The sequence below is a fragment of the Microcaecilia unicolor genome, chromosome 3 (assembly GCF_901765095.1).
Source record: "Microcaecilia unicolor chromosome 3, aMicUni1.1, whole genome shotgun sequence".
Taxonomy (NCBI): domain Eukaryota; kingdom Metazoa; phylum Chordata; class Amphibia; order Gymnophiona; family Siphonopidae; genus Microcaecilia; species Microcaecilia unicolor.
The window spans coordinates 412,104,192-412,127,694 of record NC_044033.1 but is presented as its reverse complement, the minus strand read 5'-3'; the positions used below and the strand labels follow the sequence as shown (position 1 = coordinate 412,127,694).

Sequence of the window (23,503 nt, the reverse complement as noted above, 5' to 3'; positions counted from 1 at the left end):
CGATGACGGCGGGGGCGAGGGTGATGACGGTGGGGGCGGGGGTGATGATGCGGGGGTGGGGGTGTCAGGGGCGGGGTTTGACTTTGGGCGGGGTTTGACTTTGGGCGGGTTTTGGGCTGGTTTAGGTGGGGAAAAATTTTCCACCTGGCAACCCTGCTCACTGTACAGGCATATGACAAAAAAAAAAATCTAGGAGCTAGCGGCAGTGCATAGGCAGAATCATTTCAAGTGAATGTGAAGAATGCACAAATACATGTTGCTCTTCTTTCAGGGAAAGGTGTTCTTGATTCTAGGGCATTGTGCAGCATAGCCTGGGAAAGGGGGTGGGGAAATACTACTGGAGAGGAAGAGGGAGTGCTGGGTAAGGAGGAAAGAAGGAAGGGCGGGAGGGAGAAAGAGCTGGCTTGCTATCTCATACATATTCATTATGGTTATTCCGAAAAAAAGCCAGCTCTTTTTTCCTTCCTTCCTTCCTCCATATTAGAATATTCATTTGCATATATGTATGCAAATGAATATGCTAATATGCTCCGCCCCATCCTTTGCCCCCCCAAATGAAACAGTCAAACTACGCCCATGCCTTCAGGGATTTAATTTTCCTTAAGGTAACAAAAGATTTTTGAACCACACGTGAGATATGTGCATGAAAAGACAGAGATTGATCAATGAGAACCCTCAGGGAAAGGACAGCATCTACAAAAGGGATCGAAATTGAATCAATCACTGGGTGAAACAGAGGGGGAGAGGACTGAGAGAATCAAAGCATCTCTGATTTCCCTGGATTAAGCACCAGCTTGTGACAAGTGATCCACAAAAGAAATCTATGAAAGATTGTGGGTTAAATTATCCTGAAACTCAAGGTCCTACGTATCATGTGCTAAAACAAGCTGGATGTCATCTGTGTAAAGGAATGGACTAATATTCAGGGCCTCTATGAGGGCAGCAAAGGGGGCACGAAAAATATTAAAGAGGGTGGGAGCAAGGACAGAACCTTGGGGGAATTCACCAGAGAGGGGGGACCAAATAGACTTGGAAACACTATGGATTACCTGGCTGATGCGGAATGAGAAATAAGAACAGAACATTTTTTTTTTTGTTACATTTGTACCCTGTGCTTTCTCACTCATGGCAGGCTCAATGTGGCTTACATGGGGCAATGGAGGGTTAAGTGACTTGCCCAGAGTCACAAGGATCTGCCTGTGCTTGAAGTGAGAAAGCAGGTGACTAGAATTTTATGCATATATGTCACCAGGACTATCCTTCTGCTCCCTCTGGGATACCAAGAACCCTCAAGTTCACTCTGTGGCTTTGTTTCCCCTGTTCCTCTATCTTATCTTCTAAAGACTCTAGCCATTACTGCAATGCTTCTCATGCCTCTCTTGCACCCCCACTCCTCCTCCAATTCAAGTCTGCCCTCTGTCACTTCAAATCAAAGTGTGCACTCTGTTTCTCCTTGATATGGGCTGCCACTAGCACACTGATAATCTTTGACTTGGCCTCCCTGTCTTTGACAACCATAGCCCAAACCTCCACACCTGCATCATCATGTCCCAATGTGCCTGCTTCTGATGGCACTATGAGTGGAGAGCCCAAGCTTTTCTGGCCTGGTACACGTGTTGGGTAGGCCATCTTAGTTGCATACATGTCTCAAAAAAGTGGCCACCGGTTTACTTTTAATCTTCATTGGCATCACTGTTAACCCGGGTCTCACCTGGTACTAGCTCTGGACCCGGGCCACAAAAAACTCACTTCTTTAAGCTTCACAGTCTCCACTCATTCTCAGGCCACTCTTACACCACACCTCCTTCCAATCCAATTACAGTCAAGCTGGGGTGGGTCAATGGTCCGGAATAGCGATCAGGGAGTTTGGGAGACACTTTTTTCCCAGATCTGGGTTCCACTCAGCTCTTCAGTCCTGCAACCATGTGACACTCCAGAAGGCTTAATTATAAACTTCAACTTTTTATTGTAACTCCCACAACAGGCAGATTCTTACTTCAGTTATTCTTACTACTGTCAATTTTTATAAACACTTCTGTAACTCAATTTCAGGCTTCTGTCGTTCCATGGGGAACACCTTTACCACTGTACTTCTTAGGACTATTTACATATCTACAGTCTCTTCCCTTTATGCTATCCTGCCAGCCAGATGTAACCCCAGGGCTGTTTTCCCCTCCATCGAATCATTTAGCTACCACCAAGCACTATCCGTTATGGCTGTCCTCCTTCCACGGGTGTACCTCGCAAGGCAGCACCCTGGCCTTGAGCAGACTTCTTTCTGCCCTAAATCCCGTTCACAAGCCGGATTCCCCAATCTGCCTGACGCCAGTGGTGTAGCTACATGGGGCCTGAGGGGGCCTGGGCCCCCGTAGATTTGGCCCTGGCCCCCTGGCGAAGATCCCCTTGAACCCCCCTCCCGCCACCAACCCTCCCCCACCACCGTCGCTGCCCACCCTGCCGCTGCATCAGATACCTCATTTGCTGCTGCTGAAGAGAGTCTTCTTTAGTTCAGCGCTGGAGTAGTGCCTTCGTTTAAGGAAGTTCCTGCTGTGATCAGCTGTTTCTGATGCCTTACGTCCTGCGGCGGGGGAGGGTTGGTGGCGGGAGGGGGTCCAATGTGGCGGCTGCGGTGGCTGGGGGGGGGGCGATGGCGGGGAGGGGAGGGGGGCTAAACAGTGCCCCCCCCACCTTGGGCTGTGGCCCCCTCCCAGCGAGGTCTGGCTACGCCCCTGCCTGATGCTCTAGCCCAACTTTAAAGTGACACTTCAGGATCCCCCTTCTCTTTTGGGTCACTTGGAGGGGGCTTGCAGGCAACCAGACCCCTCTAAAAGGCAAACACCATTTTTATCTCCTCCTAATCTTCCCCCCCCCCCCATCATTCTTCAGTCTCATAGCACCATCTCTCTGCATTTTATTCCCAAACTACTCCCCTTGGGCTGGGCTTCCTCTCACCCAGGGATCTTCCAGTCACTCCCCCCAGTGACTCTCAGCAGGGATTCTATCTCTTAATAATCTCCAACCTAATAGGGGATTATACCTACTTTCTACAAGCTTCACACCCTCTGAACTTATCCCACGAGCACTCACTGTTCAAAATCAATTTTGGGTGAGTTGTGCTCAGCAGAGCTTATTCAGTCATGTCTCTCCATCATCCCTGCTAAACGTAGTCCCTCAGTCAGCATCCCTCAGCTAACATCTGGGAACACTTGCTGAAATATACATGCCTAAATTGTTTCTTAAATGGTTGGTAATCCTTTACCCAAAGAGACCTCAACAGATAACTGGATCAAAAACTTGCCTCCATGATATATATCAGATCTAAACATTTCATTCTGTTAGCCTGTACTAACTCCCTTCCTCTCCTGAGAGTAACACCTAGGGACCTTTTTACTAAGCCGCATAGGCGCCTACTTGTGCCTAACGTGCACCAAATTTGGAACTACTGCCCGGCTACTGCGTGGCCTATACAGTGATTTCATTTTTTATGTGCATCCAGTAAGCGTGCCAGAAAATTTCTGGCATGCAGCACTAACCGGGCAGCAATTGGCAGTGTACACGCATTGACAATTACTGCCCAGTTAACGCGTGAGACCTTACCGCAAAGTCAATGGGTGGGGGTAAGGTCTCGGGCCCAAAATGGATGCGTGCCAATTTTAATTTTGCCGCACATCCATTTTGGCCAAAAAGAGGCCCTTTTTCAGGTGTGCTGAAAAATGGACCTGCGTGCATCTAATAAATGCGTCTACACCAACGCAGGCCATTTTTTATCGCACCTTAGTAGAAGGACTCCCTAGTATCATAAGATCTCTTATTTGGTAGAGGGATGGAAGAGAAGTCTCCTCCAAGGCTAAAACCTTCGGAGCCAATCCTAGACCATCAGAGATTACCATCATCCAGCTGTGAAACTCCAAATGCACCACTTCAATGATGCTTTAGGATTACTATAACTTCATCGAAGAACAAGTACAAACTTACTTTGATGGAACTTGACCAGTGTATAGGACAAATAAACTCAAGGACATGCATTTTTGAAAATGTAAATAAATCTTTTCCTTTTTAATGAACTGGGGTGGTGTTGCATTTGTTCGATTATTGTCATTGAATGAGATGCTGTGGTAGTCACTCTCCTATAATGTGAGTGTTCACAGTCAATATAGCTTCTCTGTTTTTGTTTTATGAAACTATTTGGAATAATGGCAGTTTTGTCTTAAGTATGAAAAACAGCCAGAAAAAAAACTCGCCACAGTAAAACATATTTTGGTGAAATATTATATTATGTTTCTATGCAGGAATGACAGTAGAAGTACTTGGGACCTTGCTTGGAGCTGCAGTCCAGGGACAGATTGTAGCAAGTGCTCACATATCTGCACGCTGTGCCCTAAATAACGAAACAGCAAATTTCATTGAAAATACTACCCACGTTGCTCTAGGGTCACACAACTCTAGCCTCTCCCAGCCACTGGCTTACCAGCTTCATGCAGTAAGTATACCATGTCCACAAGACAAAGCAAACTCATTGATTTGCACCTAAGCAATTGTAATTTCATTAGAAAACTGCATACAATTGAGCAGATTTCATTTTCATTTATTTCTGTTATATTCCATTTATCATTATACACTTATAAAACTATTACAAACATACTTTAAAACAAACAGAACAAATCACTAAATACTAATAAAATATGATCAACAAAAAGCAGCCCTTAACAAATATGTATTAAGGACATAACAAAAAGACACCAATCTTGCTCTAAATGCAAGGGCAAGGGCAAAGCGTTCCACAACAGTGACACTCTTAGAGAAAAGGTTTGATATTGCATGATCCCCTTGCACACTAAAGAAACAGAAAATAAAGTCAGTAATACTTGCGAGCCTGTTTGTAAGAGAACACTAAGGAATATATATATATATATACTCAAATGAGTAGTCAACTCATTTCTTGAAACAGAATGTTAACAACTTAAAAATTAAAGTTAAGCATTTAACAAACACATGGTATTTCATAGGCAACTAATAAAGATTCATAAGAACAGGAGTTATATGTTTCTCCCTCCCAATCCCCTTTATCATCCCTGGAACTGAATTTTGAGCTAATTGTAATGACTTCAAAACTGAATCAAGCTGGCCAAGGTATATCAAATTGCAATGATCAATGTATGGTAAAAACAAGTGACTGTACCACCATCTTAAAATCAAATAGATCCGAGTAATGCCATAATCTCTGCACTAAACAAAGCTTTAAAAACATGGCTTGGATAACTTTACTTACTTACAGTGTACAAGATAACTTTAGAGTCTACAGTGACTCCTAAATATTGTGCTCCCTCATGTACAAGAATAGGATTTCCTACTCAGCATTATAGACACAGGAAGAACATGTTGGATTCATATGTACAATCATCGCTTCCATCTTATTAGAATTAATAAGAAAGCCTTTCTCTGAAAAGCAAGTGGAGATGTAATTGAAAAGCGATACAATCCTTAAGGAGAATGGACAATCATGTATCAAAAAAGGTTCAAAAATAAAATATCACCATAAAGATGAAACTCTTCACCAAGTGAATTTAACTTCTAACAAAAAGGTACCATGCAAGTATTAAAAAGGTCAACAAGTCAGACCCTCAGAGATACCCCTTTTCTAGTGTCATACCAGTCAGACATCTCCCCTCCAGTCTGCACCTGCTGGGACAGTCTGTTAAACAAGGTAATAACCACCTCAGTTCAACACCACCAAACTCATCTCCCTAGATAAGTGGGATTATCATATTAAATGTGGCCATGACCTTAATACACATAAACAGGCAAGTAGGTCCCCAGAAAAGAAAATAGCAGTCCATTATATCACCTTTGTTTGAGCTCAGTTTTTGTATAACCTGCTACTGCTGCCCTACCAAGAAGGAACAATGGCAGGGAGAGAGGTTGGAGTGGGGAGAGAGATGCTGGACCTGAGGGTAGTGGGAAAAGGAAGAGAGGACGCTGGACTAGGAGGAAGGAGAGAAAAAAACCCCAGGAGGATGAGTGGGGTGAGAGAGAAAGAGAAAGAGAGAGAGAGAGAATGCAAAGGAGGGGAGGGTAATGGGCATAGTTGGGGGGTGAGGGGACTAATGTCCCCCAAATGCTACAGGCCAGTGTCAGAATGGCAAAGGCTGAACAAGCCCTATGTTCAAATTTTAAACCCCTTTCCTGTTGCTGATGATCTTGTCTATTTCTGGCCCTTCCCAGACCAGCATCTCCCTCTCTCTCTCTCTCCTCTTCTCCCCACAAACTTGTTTCCCTACTATGCGAGACATATCTAACTGCACTGTGTGTGCAATAGAGCATAAGGTAACCATGAGAACTGCCATACTGGGTCAGACCAAAAGTCCATCATGCCCATGTTTCTAACAATGGGCAATCCAGTTCACATGTACCTAGTAGGATCCCCCAAAATAAATCTGCACAGACCAATAGTTACAGCCCTAAACAGCAATGATAACCCGTAAGGAGTGGCAGTTACAACCCTAACAGACAGTGTGTACACCTTTTAGAAGTTGGGTGAGGGGCTTGGTAGAAGGGATAATGAGGATTAGGTTCACTACAGTATTTCTTATCACTACTGGGCAGATTTGATGGGACATTTGGGTTTTTATCTGCATTCATTGACTATGTTATTATATGGCTCATTTTCAAAAGAGAAAACTGTCCAGTGTCATAAAACACCATTTGGACGAATTTCTTCTCACAACGTCCAAATCAGTATTTTTGAAACCTATTTTGTAGACGTTTATCTATCCAATTTGTCTGCAGTGTGTCCAAATCACAAGGGGGTGTGTCAGGGGCATTTTGAAGGTGGGATTAGGGCGTGCCTAACAGTTGGACGTTTTATAGCCATAATGGAATAAAACCAGCACATCTAGGGTGAAAACTTCAACATTTTGGTCTAGACCTGTTTTTCTAACAAATAAGACACACAAAGGTGCCCTAAATGACCAGATAACCAGTGGAGGGATTCAGGGATGACCCCCTTACTCCCCCAGTGGTCACTGACCCCCCTCCCACTCCCAAAAAATGTGAATAAAGATGTACTCACCAGCCTTTATGACAACCTTAGATGTTAGCCAGGTCTATTAGAGCAACATGCAGATCCTTGGAATAGTCTAGTAGTGGTGCAGTGCACTGTAGATAGGTGAACCCAGGCCCATACGTTCCCCTACCTGTTACATTTGTGGTGGAAAGTGTGAGCCCTCCGAAACTCACCAGAAATCTACTGTACCCACATATAGGTGCTCCCTTCACCCATAAGGGCTATTGTAGTGGTGTACAGTTGAGGGTAGTGGGGGGGGGGGGGCAGGGGGCTCAGAAGACAAGATAAGGGAGCAGTGGTGAGATGTGTATCTGGGAGCATTTATATGAAGTCCATAGCAGTGCCACCTAAGGTGCCCCACTGCTCTCCTGAGATGTCTGGGGAACCAGTTCGCTAAAAATGCTGGACCCTCCAACATCCCAATGGCATGATTTTGTGCCGTTCTTAATTTGTACCGTTTTTTTTTTTTTTCAAAAATGGCCTAAAAAGATAAACGTACAAACTAGAAAACCTTGTTTGAAATGGTATGTTAAAAAAAAAAGATAGACTTTTTCTTTATTCGAAAATGGTTACGTTTGCTATTCAGATTTGGGACGTTTAGCGCAAAATGTTCAAATTCCGAAAATGCCCCTCTATGTAGCATAACATGGTCATATCGGCCAAGTAATATAGTAATATAGTAACATAGTAGATGACGGCAGAAAAAGACCTGCATGGTCCATCCAGTCTGCCCAACAAGACAACCCATATGTGCTACTTTTTGTGTATACCCTACTTTGATTTGTACCTGTGCTCTTCAGGGCACAGACCGTATAAGTCTACCCAGCACTAGCCCCGCCTCCCAACCACCAGCCCCGCCTCCCAACCACCGGCTCTGGCACAGACTGTATAAGTCTGCCCAGCACTATCCCCGCCTCCCACCACCGGCTCTGGCACAGACCGTGTAAGTCTGCCCAGCACTATCCCTGCCTCCCAACCACCAGTCCCGCCTCCCACCACCAGCTCTGGCACAGACCGTATAAGTCTGCCCAACACTATCCCCGGCTCCCAACCACCAGCCCCGCCTCCCAATCTCGACTAAGCTCCTGAGGATCCATTCCTTCTGCACAGGATTCCTTTATGCTTATCCCACGCATGTTTGAATTCCGTTACCATTTTCATACGGTCTGTGCCAGAGCCGGTGGTGGGAGGCGGGGCTGGTGGTTGGGAGGCGGGGATAGTGCTGGGCAGACTTATGCGGTCTGTGCCAGAGCCGGTGGTTGGAAGGCGGGGATAGTGCTGGGCAGACTTATATGGTCTGTGCCCTGAAGAGCACAGGTACAAATCAAAGTAGGGTATACACAAAAAGTAGCACATATGAGTTATCTTGTTGGGCAGACTGGATGGACCGTGCAGGTCTTTTTCTGCCGTCATCTACTATGTTACTATCCTGCTTATAATCGAATGAGAAAAACGCCCAAGTTCCGACCTAAATCGGGAGATGGACGTTTATCTCACAAAAACGAATAAAGCGGTATAATCGAAAGCCGATTTTTGGACGTTTTCAACTGCAATCCGTCGCGGATGCGGACAAAGTTGATGGGGCGTGTCAGAGGTGTGGCGAAGGCGGAACTGGGGCGTGGTTATCTGCCGAACAGAGATGGGCGCATTTCACCGATAATGGGAAAAAAGTATGCGTTTTTAGCTAGAATTTAGGACACTTTTCCTGGACCCTGCTTTTTCACGAATAAGGCCCCAAAAAGTGCCCTAAATGACCAGAAGACCACTGGAGGGAATCGGGGATGACCTCCCCTGACTCCCCCAGTGGTCACTAACCCCCTCCCACCACAAAAAATGAAGTTTCTCAACTTTTTATTTTCACCCTCAAATGTCATACCCAGCTCCCTGACAGCAGTATGCAGGTCACTGGAGGAGTTGTTAGGGGGTGCAGTGGACTTCAGGCAGGTGGACCCAGGCCCATGCCCCCCCTACCTGTTACAATTGTGCTGCTTAATGCTTATTAGTCGTCCAACCCCCCCAAACCCACTGTACCCACATGTAGGTGCCCCCCTTCACCCCTTAGGGCTATAGTAATGGTGTAGACTTGTGGGCAGTGGGTTTTGAGGGGGATTTGGGGGGCTCAACACACAAGGGAAGGGTGCTATGCACCTGGGAGCTCTTTTACCTTTTTTTTTGTTTTTGTAAAAGTGCCCCCTAGGGTGCCCGGTTGGTGTCCTGGCATGTGAGGGGGACCAGTGCACTACGAATCCTGGCCCCTCCCACGAACAAATGCCTTGGATTTATTCGTTTTTGAGCTGGGCGCTTTCATTTTCCATTATCGCTGAAAAACAAAAACGCCCAGCTCACACATTGTTGAATAAAACATGGGCGTCTATTTTTTCCCAAAATACGGTTCGGTCCGCCCCTTCACGGACCCGTTCTTGGAGATAAACGCCCATGGAGATAGGCGTTTTCGTTCAATTATGCCCCTCTATGTATATCATATGGCATTTAGGCAATTAACAGTAATTGTGGAAGAGCATAGGTACTAGCTCTGTGGCTGCTGTGGGTACCTGAACACTCCCCAAATTGAGAAAACTCCTTTACTGTAACCGGAAACATTTACTTGTGTTCAGCAGGGGCGTAGCTACGGGTGGGCCTGGGTGGGCCCAGGCTCATCCAATGTCGGCTCAGGCCCGCCCACTCAAACGTGGTTGAAAAGCGTACACACTGCAGCAGCCTTCTCATTGCATAGCCGTAGCGCTGATCCAGCCCACCTACCTTTCGGGCTTCAGGCAGACTTGGCATGCACGGCATGCAGCCGCAGATGGCACTGAAATGCAGGTCGCAGCTCTTGACCTCTAGTAGTGGTGACCCTGTGTGTGATGTCCTAGGCTCTTCCATGGCGTGCTGAGGCCGCTACGTGCTGCTGATGACTCAGTCATGATGTTCTTCCATCCTATATGGTAGCCTCATTTTCGCTCCTCTCCGTCCATCTCAAGATCCAGATAGTGAGTGTGATGTGATACAAAAGTACGAACCGTGGTGTAACTTTACTGCCAGCCCACTGAGCCCAGCCCAGCACTGCAGGTAATAAAATTTTAAATACGTTTTTTTTTACATCATATTAATTTTTAACATTGTGCAATTTTTTTTAAATTAACCTAGCTGGGGCCTGGGCACTATTAAAATTTATTGTTGGGGAATTTCTGGGTGTGATAAGCACTTCACTGCCTAGGGCAAAAAATGTATATATTTAATGATTAAAATATACCTTTTTTTGCCCTGCAGTGAAGAGCCCACCCCCACCCAGAAGCCCACCACCATGACCAGCCAGTGTTTTGATTACTCTTGTAATCAAAATAATGGCTCTGATCTGGTGGTGGGCTTCTGGATGGGGTGGGGGGGGGGGGTAGACGTTTCACTGCCTGGGTCAATGAGGAGCTCATCCCCACCTAGAAATTCCCCAACAATAAATTTTAATAGTGCCCAGCTAGCTTAATTTTAAAAAAAGTTGTCTTTCTCTCATTTTGGTGGGTTTTTGGGTGGGGATGATCTCTGCAGTGCCCACCCATATTAGCTCTGGGCCCAGGCAAAATGTCAGGTCTGGCTACACCACTGGATTGGAGTTTTTTGCCTGATAGTGAAATGTATTTACTCCTGGACTAACAAAGAAAAAAACAGGAATATAAGAGCAAAAACCCCAGTAAATCCGGTCCCGGCCTGCGCCCAGCTCAGTGAGTGAAGGAAGTAGAAACTTTTGTTTTTGTGGTCTCAAGTGCTGCCCCACAAAGAGCTAGCTAGTGCCCGAACTGTATGGTGAGACCAGGGTTACAACTGCATGCAACTTTTCAGAATGTCCCTGCCCATGCCCCTTTTAAGTTATGCATTAGGGGGCCCTTTTACAAAGCAGCAGTAAGCCCACCATGGGTTTACTGCATGGCAATCCAGAACTACCGCTGGTCCAACATGGGCACCGGCGGTAGATCCACTCCCAGCGTGCAGTATTTCCGGTGCTAGTAGAAATATTTGAAAAATATTTCCATAGGGGGTTACCCAGTGGTAATTGGGCAGCACTGCACACTGGCTGGTTACTGCCAGGATGGCGCACGAGCCTCTACTGCCACCTCAGTGGGTTGGCGGTAAGTGTTAACGTCATATGGCCATATGGTAAATGCAAGCTTACCACATGGCCATTTCCTTTTTCGAGTCTTTTTACCCGCTGCAGAAAAAAGGGCCTCAGCGACGGCAAAAATGGCCACCACCGCTAACGCAGGGCCCTTCAGGGATTTAGGTACCCAGTCTAATAGAACAGCGAGCAGGCAGATTCATGTGCAAATCCCAATTATTGCCAATTAACTGCAATAACTGATTGTTAACATCACTTACTTGCTAGTTAATGGCTCGTTAAGTAATTTATTTGCATGCACATCTTTGCTCTGCCCCATAATTTAGGTACCTTAAATAGAATCCAGGGAAAGTTGTTTTCATTCTGCCGCTCACAACAAACATCAAGGAAGATCACACTTATTACTATAATAAGGCAACATGAGTACATTACAAATGAGCCAAATAAATTTAAAAAACATACAAAAATAAATGTAAAAACAGAAAAAATTTGACTCTCCCTCATTCTTCTTAAATCTGAGAAATGAAGGCTTTATAATGTACGTAAGTAAAAGAAGGCATTGCACCAAGACAGAAAACCTAATTTGCAATATGTGGTACTTTTTTCACTGTTAGACTGAATGCAAAATTCCTGGGTCAAAATAATAATAATTATTATTATGTAGATATATAATACAATTATTTTTTCTTGTTAGGAAAAAGTTTATATGATTGCTGCTGGTATCATAGGAGGTGTTTATCTGTTCTGCACAGCTATTCTTTTCTTTGGAGTAACAGAAAAAGATGGTGAGTTACATTCCACCAATTCCTCAGGGGCTTTTGTCTCTTTTCTCTCTTAGGTATCTCTAATGTAGCCTCCTCTAAGCCCATTCACTTGACTGGCTACATCTTCTTTGACTTCAGCCTGAGAGGTGGGCCACATGGGTGTCTCTACTCCACTGGCCCATAGTACTCTCTTTTGGGGCCTCTATGTGCAATCTTTGGAGTCCTTTTACAAAGACACGCTGAAAAGTGGCCTGCAGTAGTGTAGGCACGGGTTTTGGGCGCTTGCAGAATCATTTTTCAGCGCACCTGTAAAAAAGGCTTCTTTTTAACATGTTCTCGAAAATGGATGTGCGGCAAAATCAAAATTGCCGCATGTCCATTTTGGGTCTCAGACCTTACCGCCAGCCATAGACCTAGCGGTAAAGAATTTGGGCGGTAATGACCTGTGCGTGTCCGTTATGTGCACCAGAAAATAAAAAATCTTTTTCAGACACGCATATTGGACGCATGCCAAAAATGAAATTACCACAAGAGCTATGCGGTAGTCGGGCGGTAAGTCCATTTTGACACACGTAGGCGCCTACACGGCTTAGTAAAAGGGGCCCCTTGCTTCTTGTGTATCCCTGCTCATGTTCCTGAACTCATTTCATGCACTGTAGTAATAACCAATAGCCAAGAAGGCAGGAGGCAGTTTTCTTCACTTCTGGCAAACAGCAGCTTACTTACCATTTAGCAATTTCACAGGCCCATCCCTCTAAGGCAGTAGCTCTCAACCCAGTCCTCAGGGAACACCCAGCCAGTCAGCTTCTCAGGATATCCACAATGAATATGTATGAGATAGATTTGCATACCAAGGAGGCATAAGGACTGGATTGAGTATCACTGCTCTAAGTTGTAGTGACCAATGTTTCATCATTACTCCTAGCCTAAATGACATTTTTAGTTTATGGAAGCATCTGGCATTTTTCTTATTAGTTTTCTGTTCTGTAATCTACCTATTAGAAATTTCTAATGCTTTCATTTTACTTAAACCTTACAACTTCTAGACCTTAATATTGTACCACAGAGAAAACCCCAAACCACAAAAATCCAATCCCAATAGCCAACTGTAAAATATTTAAAGATGTGAGAAGTACCCTCAGATAATCCTTTCACCTAACATGGACCCGCTCTTGGAAGGATCTGAGGGTGGTTAATAAATTTTCTTTCATCGGGTACTTCCCATAGGGCACTACACCACACTATCAGGCTCATTTTCAAAAGAGAAAAACATCCAAAAAGTGACATGTCTTCACTTAGACGTTTTTCTCACAAAAATGTCCAAATCAGTATTTTTGAAAACTCTTTTTAAACATTCTCTGAAGTCCATCAGAACTGCATCTAAATCTCAAGGGGGTGTGCCAGAGGTGTGTTCAAGATGGGACTTGGGTGTTCCTAAGACTTAGACGTTTTTCAGCCATAATGGAACAAAACAAAAACATCCAGGACTTAGACTTTTTGAGCTAAACCTGTTTTTATAATGAATAGCTGTAGTGGGAATTGAACCCACTACCCCAGAATCAAAGTCTGCTGCACTAACCATTAGACTACTCCTCCACTCCACACAAAAAGGTGCCCTTACTCCCCCAGTGGTCACTAACCCCCTCCCACCCCCCCAAAATGTGATTAAAAATATTACTTGCCAGCCTCTGATGTTATACTCAGGTCCATTGGAATAGCATACAGATCCCTGGAGTAGTCTAGTGGTAGGTGCAGTGCACTGCAGACAGGTGGACCCAGGCTTCTACCGCCTCTTACCTGTTACACTTGTGGAGGAAACTGTGAATCCTCCAAAACCCACCAGAAACCCACTGTACCCACATATTGCCTTCACCTGTAAGGGCTATGGTAGTGGTTTACAGTTGGGGATAGTGGGTTTTTGGGGGCTCAGCATTCAAGGTAAGGGAGCAATGGTGAGATGTGTACCTGGAAGCATTTTATAAAGTCCACTGCAGTGCCCACAAGGATGCCCTATTGCTTTCCTGGGATGTCACTTTTCCACTATTCTACCTGATGCCAAGCTTTCTAAATTTGTTTTATAACATCTGAGCCTTGTGTCTATTGTTTATCAGTAGATTTGGGCTTTGAATTCAGATCTATAGATAAAAAGGAGGTCTCATTACATATATCTAAATACCAGAGTGCTATTTTTCCATATTTCATAGCAAGAGTGTACATTCCCTAACTACCTGTCCCAATACAACTGAAGCTTTTACCTCCTCAGTGCATGTAAATGGTTTCATCCCTGTGTGGATTCTCTGATTCCGTGTGAGGCTTTCTTTCCAACCAAAGCTTTTACCACACTCAGAATATGTAAATGGTTTTACTCCTGTGTGTATTCTCTGGTGCATTGTGACCTTTACCTTCTGACCAAAGCTTTTACCACACTCTATACATTCAAATGCGTTTTGTTGAAAATGACCTTCTTTCCTGTTCAGATTTTGGATGTTTTTTTGTAAAACGTCCAAATTCAGACTTAGACGTCATATCAAAACTGCCCCTTCACGTGCTATGAACAGTATCTAAATTAATTGTGATGGTGAAATAACTCAAAGTCTAAATCTCTGTGCCTTCAATCAGAATAAACATCAAATAAAACTTCATATGACTTATCTGAATCAGAGAAATCGCTAGTGTCTGAAGGATGATTGCTGCTGTTTCTTCAAATGCCTGCCGTGAAACTCTGAAGCAGGACAAGAACTCCCCCCTTCCAATGAAAATGCCCGACACTGCGGATTTCATAGTCAAACTGCTTCCAAGGACTGGGGCGGTGACTTGAAAACTGTTGTCATCTGCTATCACTGTTCCTTTGAAGAGAATCACTTTTCTTCCAAAGGCAGGCACTTGAAGAAACAGCAGTAATCATACTTCAGACGCTGGCAATCTCTCTGATTCAGATAAGTCATGCGAAGTTGTGTTTGATGTTTATTCTGATTGAAGGCAGAGTGACTTAGACTGAGTTACTTCACTATCACAGTAAATTTGGGCACACTTTATAACACATGGAGGGGCATAATCGAACGCGAATGCCCATTTCCATGGGCGTCTATGTCCGAAAACGGGTAGTTGAAGAAGCGGGACAGACCGTATTTTCGAAAAAAATGGGCGTCCATCTTTTGTTTTGAAAATACGGTTTGGACGGACCAAATGCCTATGGATTTGGTCCTTTCTGAGCTGGGCGGTTTTTTTTTTTTTTTTTTGCGATAATGGAAAATAAAAACGCCCAGCTCAGAAACGTCCTAATCCAAGCCATTTGGTTGTGGGAGGGACAAATGTACAACACTGTCATAGCTCTTAGGGGTGAAGGGGGCAACTACATGTGGGTACAGTGGGTTTCAGAGGCCTCCCATTTACCACCACAAGTGGTACAGGTGGGGGGGTGGGCCTGGGTCTGCCTGCCTGAAGTGCACTGCAGTACCCACTAAAAGTGCTCCAGGGACAGGACTTGTTGCTGGTGTATAACCTTGGCACAGCAGTTCACACCTGAAGACTAATCTCGCTGAAAGCGTCCTTTATTTGAATAAGCACCTTTACTCACAGTTAACTGCAGATCACAGGTTGTGCCCCACTGGCAACGAGTCTCGCTAGTACTGAGATTAGCAGTAGGTCCCAGCTGGCAGAATGGTGTACAATGCCCTCTTTCAGCAACATTCAAGGTAAGAACTAAGTGCTGTAACGTGGCTAACACATGACCGGGATCTAAAACTGGCTTACAAAAATGGCCACTACCTCATGGACTACCGGAAACATAACAGGGCACACTCTGACCCAGTAAGCAGAGGGAAAAGCACCATGGGAGTAGAACCTACCAACTACCAACATCGTGAGCATTTAACACAAGCTAGTGGAATCACGGAGCCCAATACCCTACACCCACCACAATGGATTGCTGATGTGACACTGCAGTGCTCTTAACAGAAAAGGTGTCACACTCACTTGAGACCCACATCAGAACCAGGGAAAGGCTGTCAGAGGATAGAACACATTCTGCTGTCATGGAGGTGGGTACGGAATTTGAGGCTGGCATACAGGCTGGCAAAAAAAGTTTGTAAAGTGGGTTTCTTTTGGTGGGAGGGGGTTAGTGACCACTGGGGGAGTCCGGGCAGGTGATCCCTGATTCCCTCCAGTGGTCATCTGGTCAGTTGGGGCACTTTTTTGGGACTTGTTCATGAAAAAAAAGGGTCCAAAAAAGTGACCCAAAATCGCGGTAAAAACGCCTTTTTTTCGATTATCACCTAAAGACGCCCATCTCTGCTTGGCCAATAACCACGCCCCAGTCCCGCCTTCACCATGCCTCCAACACGCCCCCATCAACTTTATTCGTTCCCGCGACGGAGTGCAGTTGAAGACGCCCAAAATCGGCTTTTGATTATACTGATTTGGGCACCCGCGAGAGAAAGACATCCATCTCCCGATTTAGGTCGGAATATAGGCGTTTTTCTCTTTCGATTATAAGGTGGATAGTCCCCTGGATTCTATAAAGCACAATTTAGGTTGCACATGCAAATCCAGTCATGTTCTGGATTTGCACGAGCACATTGCTGTTGTGGGTCTGACAAGTAAGTGATCAGGCTGAAATTTTTCCCTCTTCACAGTTTGTAGGATGAAATTGTCCTCAGGGCAATCATTTTAAATGTAGGGGTGTTACATCATGTGGATTGTAAAGTTTGGAGAAGGTGCATTCTAGTCCCCAAACCTGGAAGCAGCACCTGGGTTTTGATCCCATTAGAGCATTTCTGAGATTTCCAAGTTTGAACTTGGCAGAAGAGGCTCCTGGTCAGTTAAATCGCTTCAGCGGGGATGTTCACTGATATTCAAGCAGTACTTAATGGGATAGTGGCGCTGAATATTGGCACTATTGACGATTTTGTGGGCGGCCTGGGGGCAGACTTGGCACTTATGCAGTAAAGTGCCAATATTCAGCATGAAACTGCATAAGTTAATTGGCGAAATAGGACTGCATAAAGCACAGTCCTCTCTTTATCTGGTTTAAAGTATGCACTTAAGTGCTGAGTATTGCACTTAACTGGATAAGTGATAGCCAGCTACATATACCTGGATATTCAGTGCCTGTGCCTAGACTTGGCCGTCACTGAATATCGCGGCATAACGTCAGCAGACGTAAAAAAAAAAACACTGACTGCCACTGGCTGAATATTTCCTCCTAAGTGGTTATTTACTAACAATGCATGGTGAAAAAACAAAATAAAAAGCCTGTAAATAACAAATAATAATGGACCCCCCCCCCCCCCCGAGAGTGTAAAACTATTTTCTATCTGGTTGGTAATAACTCACAGTGCACTGTGGCTGTGTGTTTGGCAAGTAGAGAGCAATGTCTCCTGAGATACCTGACCCACTTCTGACAAATGTCTGCATCCTGTTCATAAAATTTCACCCGGTTTTCTGAGAGTCATAAAATACATCTAAATGGTTAAGCCATGCTCAGTTCATCTAAATGGAAGAGTGGAATCCCTGATGCAGAGCGGGAGCTCAAAACACAGTGTTATGTTGGACTTGTGCATTAGAGAGACCTGGCTCCACCTGGGTGACACTGCAACCCTTCTAGAGGCCTGTACTCCTGGCTTATACTCTCTTCATACCCCACCCCCAACCCCTGTCCTGCCCGCCACGGTGATGTCGTTGCCTGTATCTTTTACTCTACACTTTCTGTCTTGCAATTTTCTTCTAAATCCCTTTCTATCTCCGATGGTCTTATTCTGAGCTGTTCTCTTCTGACTTTGACCTTTTATCTCGCGCTTCTCTATCACTGTCCACCTCTTCACTCTTTTTCTCTAGATGAATTTGCTGCCTTCACCACTGAATTCTCAGCCCTTTACTCCCCTTTTGCTTTTCCTCAGTAACTTCAACTTGCCCCCCCTCTGCCGTGGCTGACTCCTTCCTCTTAATCTTGTATTTACTTCCACCCACTCTTCCTTTCTTCCTTCTGCTTTCTCCTACTTTCCCCTCCCCTGGTCTGACCATCTTCTACTTACCTTCTCTCTCCCAGTGCTCTCCCCCCCCTCCTTTGTTCTGAACCTGCTCTGTGTTCTACCCACTCTCTGACGGCACTATTAGTAGTATTGCTGAATTCCTCTCCACTCTTTCATGGCAGGGGAATGGTTTCAGCATGGTTGAACATTGCTACAAAGCAGACATGTACTTAATAGTTTACAGTGGGAATACCTGTCTCTTAAAAAAAAAATTATCTCTAGGTTTTTACACTTGCTCTGAGGCATATGCAAGTGCCACCTTCTGGTTTAGAACTGGGGTGTAAAGGGAGGGTCAGGTGCAAAGAATAAAACATCACCCTCCACTCCCCCAGGGCCTCCAAGTCCTCCCCTGAGGAGGACATTCAATCCTAACCCCACACTTCCTAATCTTCAGACTTATTCTTCTCCTATCTCCTGAACTCCTGACATCCAGACTTACCCCCAGCTCTTACTGAGGTACAGAGAAGGGCGACAAAATGACCTTTGACCTTGTCTCTCAATCTCCTTATACTCATCCTCCAGTCTTTTCTTCTCCATCTTTCCTACACCATACCCCTCCCAATCTCCTTTCCTTTTGCCTAACCTATCTTTGTTTACCTTCCCATACCCAATTCATATATTCTTAAAACCTTACTATTATTATGTTTATTACAGTTCGTATTATTTTCCTTACAAGACTCTGTAATTCTATTTACTATGTAAGCCGCATTGAACCTGCTGTGTGTGGGAAAGCGTGGGGTACAAATGTAATAAATAAATAAATAAATAAATAAAGGGGATGGGATGACTTCCCTATGAGGAAAGGCTAAAGTGGCTAAGGCTCTCCAGGTTGGAGAAGAGACGGCTGAAGGGAGATATGATAGAGGTCTATAAAATAATGAGTGGACTGGAATGGGTAGACTACACGTGAATCATTTGTTTACTGTTTCCAAAAATACTAGGACTGGGGGGCACGCAACGAAGCTACAAAAGAGTACATTTAAAACGAATCAGAGAAAAGTTTTCTTCACTCAACATGCTGTTAACTCAAATTGTGGTACAATAGTGTTGCTATTTAGTTTCTGGTAGGCTTCGTGTATAACATCTAGATTTTTACACAATATTTATGTGTTATCTTTTCCCTTTGAAGATCCTTATGCCTTAAACTCAGACTCGATAATGCCTTTCTTTAGAGGATTCAAGCTCACTATGAAGCATGGGCCATATCTGAATCTCACGGCTGCCTTTCTTCTCATCTCTGCTGCTGTTCAGGTAACGTACTTATTATTTCGTTTAAATGTTTTGTGGTAATTTTAAAATGTATTTCCACAGGTAAAATAGTGTTTTAAGTGCAGAATCAGTCTTTTATAAAATTGCTCAGGTATATGTACCTAACCTTATGAGCATACAGCCTCTGTTCACATATTTATCTAACCTGAATTATTCCTGGAAGTGGGATTGGGGGAGGAGTTAGCATTTATGAGCATACTTTAGAAAATACTAGCATATGTGTGTAGAATAAGATGGGTAATTTGTGCATTCTCAATAACAGGTGTAAATGTGTTCATGTACTTTCCATGGGGCAATTTTCTAAGGAAAAGTATGCCCCCAGTTTCCCATTGAAAATTGGTGTAATCTGTATGCATACTACTGTACTGGTTTAGTTACCTGCAATAAAATTACCCTCTAAAATATTATCAATTCAAAAACAATAAAACCAGATACCCAAAGAGTAAAAAAACAAAAACAAAAAACAAAAAATCAACAACAATTAAATTACAAAAAAGTAACAGAATAAAAAAAAAATACTGTACAATGAACTATAAAAATAAAACGAATATAGACCTTCCTGATCATAATAAGCAGTTAGAAAGTTAGTAAAATAATACTGTTAACGATATAACCTCAAGGCCCAATACAACGGTATTTCCATCAAGGAAGGGAGTAGAAAACTCTGTAGGGTACATGAAAGGTGGTAAAAAGAAAGGTGGGATTGCAAGTAAGTTGTATTGCTTTATTTGGTAGACAACCAGACGCTCTGCTAGGGGGTTAGGCACTACTATTATACAAGATTGGTGGCAATGACGGATGTTGCTAGATGCCTCTCAGGAGCAGGAGCAGGGAAGTAGTATTGGTTTAGATGAGCCCAGCATCATAGGGGTTCTCTGATTCACAGGCCGATGATCAAAACTCTGGCACTATTCTGAATAGTGCTACAAAAATACCACAGGAACAGTGCAGAAGAACAACGCCCTAATGATCAAAGCTAATGAGGTGTAAATATAGGCACGTTCGTAGCTTTGAGTATTAGGGAGCTTGATGGGAGGACTGTGCTTGGCGCATGCGCAGAAGAGTTCAGCAGTAAGTTCAGCTCCTATGCCTGGTAAAACAACCTTCAATCTTCATCTTCCTAACTGCAAAGGCCTCAAATACAAAACCTACTACGCATCCAACTTCTCTGTCATAGGCAGCCAACTCTGGAACGCCATACCTCGACACATCCGAAAAACCACTGAACACCTACCCTTCCAAAAACTGCTGAAGACTTACCTCTTCAAACAAGCCTACCCAAACGACCCATCCTAATTCTCAAACATAATTCCACACCACTAGTATTACCCACACTCCAATCCCTTCCGCACATCTCTTATTATTGTCCTACTCTAAGTAATTATGTCATCTCTGCGACACTTTGTTCCACACTTTGTATCATCTCTGTGATACTTGTATCATACTGTATCATCTCTGTGATACTTTGTACCATACTTTGTTAGCCGCACTGAACCTACTCTATGTAATTATGTCATCTCTGTGATACATTGTTTCCATACCTGTATTATCTCCGTGATACTTTGTACCATACTTTGTAAGCCGCACGGAACATGCTATCGAGCGGGAAAGAGCGGGGTATAAATGCCACAAATAAATAAATAAATAAATAAACGTGAAGCACACATTGGTGTCTGTTTTCTCCAGCCTAAAAAGCATTTTTAATTTTTTTTTTCTGGATGCTTATATTTAGATGTAAGTAACATATGCCAATGTGTATGTTGGGTTTTTTTTTAAAGTAAGGCCACTTTAAATTTAGACGCAGGACAAGAACGCCAATGTGTGCTTCACATTTGGTTCTGCTGTTTCTTACAACTGTCGAGCAGGGACTGTCTCTCTGTGTCAGGTGTTCAGCGCTGCGTGCGTCTGGTAGCGCTATACAAATGTTAATAATAATAATAACCAGCACTCAAGGGCTTGCACATGCTTCCTTCTGCTTGCAAAAGCAATCAAAACCGGTAGATTTTGCAGAAAGAATCATGAGATTGCAATTACTTTTATGTATCTGTGCATAGGGTTCCCGGGGGTATAGTATGGGCAGAGTTGTAATGTACACATGTATTTTATAAAATATGCACGTATATGAATGGAGATAATGTCATAAGATGACACCAATACAAAACTTCCAAAAAGTTCTTATTTTATAAAGGATTAAATCAACAACACCCAAATATCATATATTTTAAAAATATATTGGATCATCACATGAAAAGCCATCTCAAAGATGATATGGAGAAAGCTTCAATAGGTATAGGGGGAAGATATTAATCTGTGTTAGGGCTTTAAGTTGCATTATAAGCCCCTTAATACACCTTAAAGGTCCTAATGCAGACCAACTTTATTTCCTGTTGCAATATTTAAGTCACTGTAGGTTATATATTAACAACATGCAAAACATGCCAATACATGTTTTGTATCTCATTACTGTGCAAATACCCTAACGCAGCTTGAGATAAAACTTTTCATGTTGCGTTAGGGTCATAAAATCACAATATTTCACCACCCGGAAGCATGGGCCGCAAAGCCACAGATCGATACCGGGCTGGCAGAGAAAGGCCCCCTGGCTAAAGCCCCATCCCCACAAGACACCAGCACCCCTCACGTGAAAGACCCCTAACGGAGCTACTTGTAAACTCATTGGTGGTCTAGGGGGTCCTCGGGCAGGAGAAATGCCCAGTTGCTCCTACCTACTCCAGCACCTTTCCCAAAATGGCACCCATAGTGGTGGTCACAGGTGACTACCGCTTGGGGGGGGGGCAGATTTCTTTACACAGAAAAAGTGCCTTCTAGTGTTCTGCCTCAACATACTCTTTCATCCAGCTATTCTTACAGAGATATTACTTTGAGCCAGTGGCGTAGCTACGGGGATCCCCAGATTGGATCTTGGGCCCCTGGTTTGGCTGGAGGGGGTCCCCCAACCCCTGCCATCTGAAGCCTTTCTCCAGCGCTGTTCTTTGCGTATTGCCTGTCCTGCTTCCTCTCACGTTGCGTGCATGCTCAGTTTTAGTGAAACTAAGCATGCACGACACTTCGCGTATGCTCAGTTTCACTAAAACCGAGAATGCATGAATATTGTTCGGAAAAAATCACTGATTTACATACAAATGCTTTAATGAAGTTCTTCTTATTAAAACGTATACCTTGTACATTAATGTGGGGAGTTACCGCCCTTTAGCCTTAATGGAAATAAATGTTTGCCAGTGACCATCTTATAAAAATATATAGCAATTTATCCATTTTCTTTAAAGAAACATATGTCTGCATTGGGATGAGAAGAGGCTTTTGTTTGCCTCCTTCAGACCTGAATATTAATTGTTGCTGTAACTGGCACTTGGTTTTCATTTATTCACTGCACCTCAGCAGTGATTGATCTCTTGTCAAGGAAGAGAACAATCTCCATCCCTTTACTGAGAGGAAAAGGATCCAATTGCTATTGAGTTTTCAGTGCTGAGCATGGATTGGTCTCTTAATGTAACTTTGTGTACAGAAACACCTGATAGAGTAAACTGTGCACACGGTTTTCTGTTTGCACACTTTTTTAAATTCAATACACACCACAGTAATTTTCTTGCCATTAAATTCAATGCTTCACAAGTAGGGGTTTTTTTTAAAGCATGTGTTAAGCAACTGTGTGCCAATTTTCAGCATGCATTCATAACAAAAATCTTGTTAAATTAGCCCCTACAAATTGGACTGTAGCCTAATCACTGTGCATAGTGGCTTTCTTTGACAGTCCTACAGGCATTAATATATAATACTACTGATTATTAATATATTTATATGACTAATGCTGAGTATAACTTTTTTGTGTTATTTCCCAGCTTGAACAGAGCAATTTTGTCCTGTTTTGTACTCATGCAGCAGATCTGGGAGACCACTTCCAAAACCTGGTACTGACCATCCTGGTGAGTTAAATATGTAGACCACAGCAGTACATTCATCAATCAGTGTACATGTTTTGTCTTTTATCCAACATTCTTTTTGTGTACCTCCTTCTTCCTATCATTTTCTGGGCACTTTCAATCACTATCAGTCTGAAATCCTTCCACCGTCAAGCAGGGGCGTAGCCAGATGGCTAATTTTGGGTGGGCCTAAGGTGGATGGGCATGGAATTTGTCTCCCCCCCCCCGGCTCCACTCTTTCCCACCCACCCGCCTGCCAACCCATAATATTAAATACTTGAGATGGTAAGGATCTCCAAACCCCACCAGCTGGGCCAATGTTAGCGTCA

At 43.8% G+C, this 23,503-nt stretch overlaps 1 protein-coding gene across 4 annotated transcripts in view; it reads left to right on the top strand.

Annotated features, from left to right (window-relative positions):
* MFSD2B (major facilitator superfamily domain containing 2B) overlaps window positions 1-23,503 on the top strand; it is a 104,690-nt gene that overhangs the window by 58,939 nt on the left and 22,248 nt on the right. For all 4 annotated transcript variants that reach the window (XM_030198804.1, XM_030198803.1, XM_030198802.1 and 1 more), the window contains 4 exons: window positions 4,290-4,480; window positions 11,866-11,956; window positions 19,094-19,215; window positions 23,094-23,177. In XM_030198804.1, the coding sequence (XP_030054664.1) occupies window positions 4,290-4,480; window positions 11,866-11,956; window positions 19,094-19,215; window positions 23,094-23,177 (488 nt within the window). The remainder of the gene's footprint in view (window positions 1-4,289; window positions 4,481-11,865; window positions 11,957-19,093; window positions 19,216-23,093; window positions 23,178-23,503) is intronic.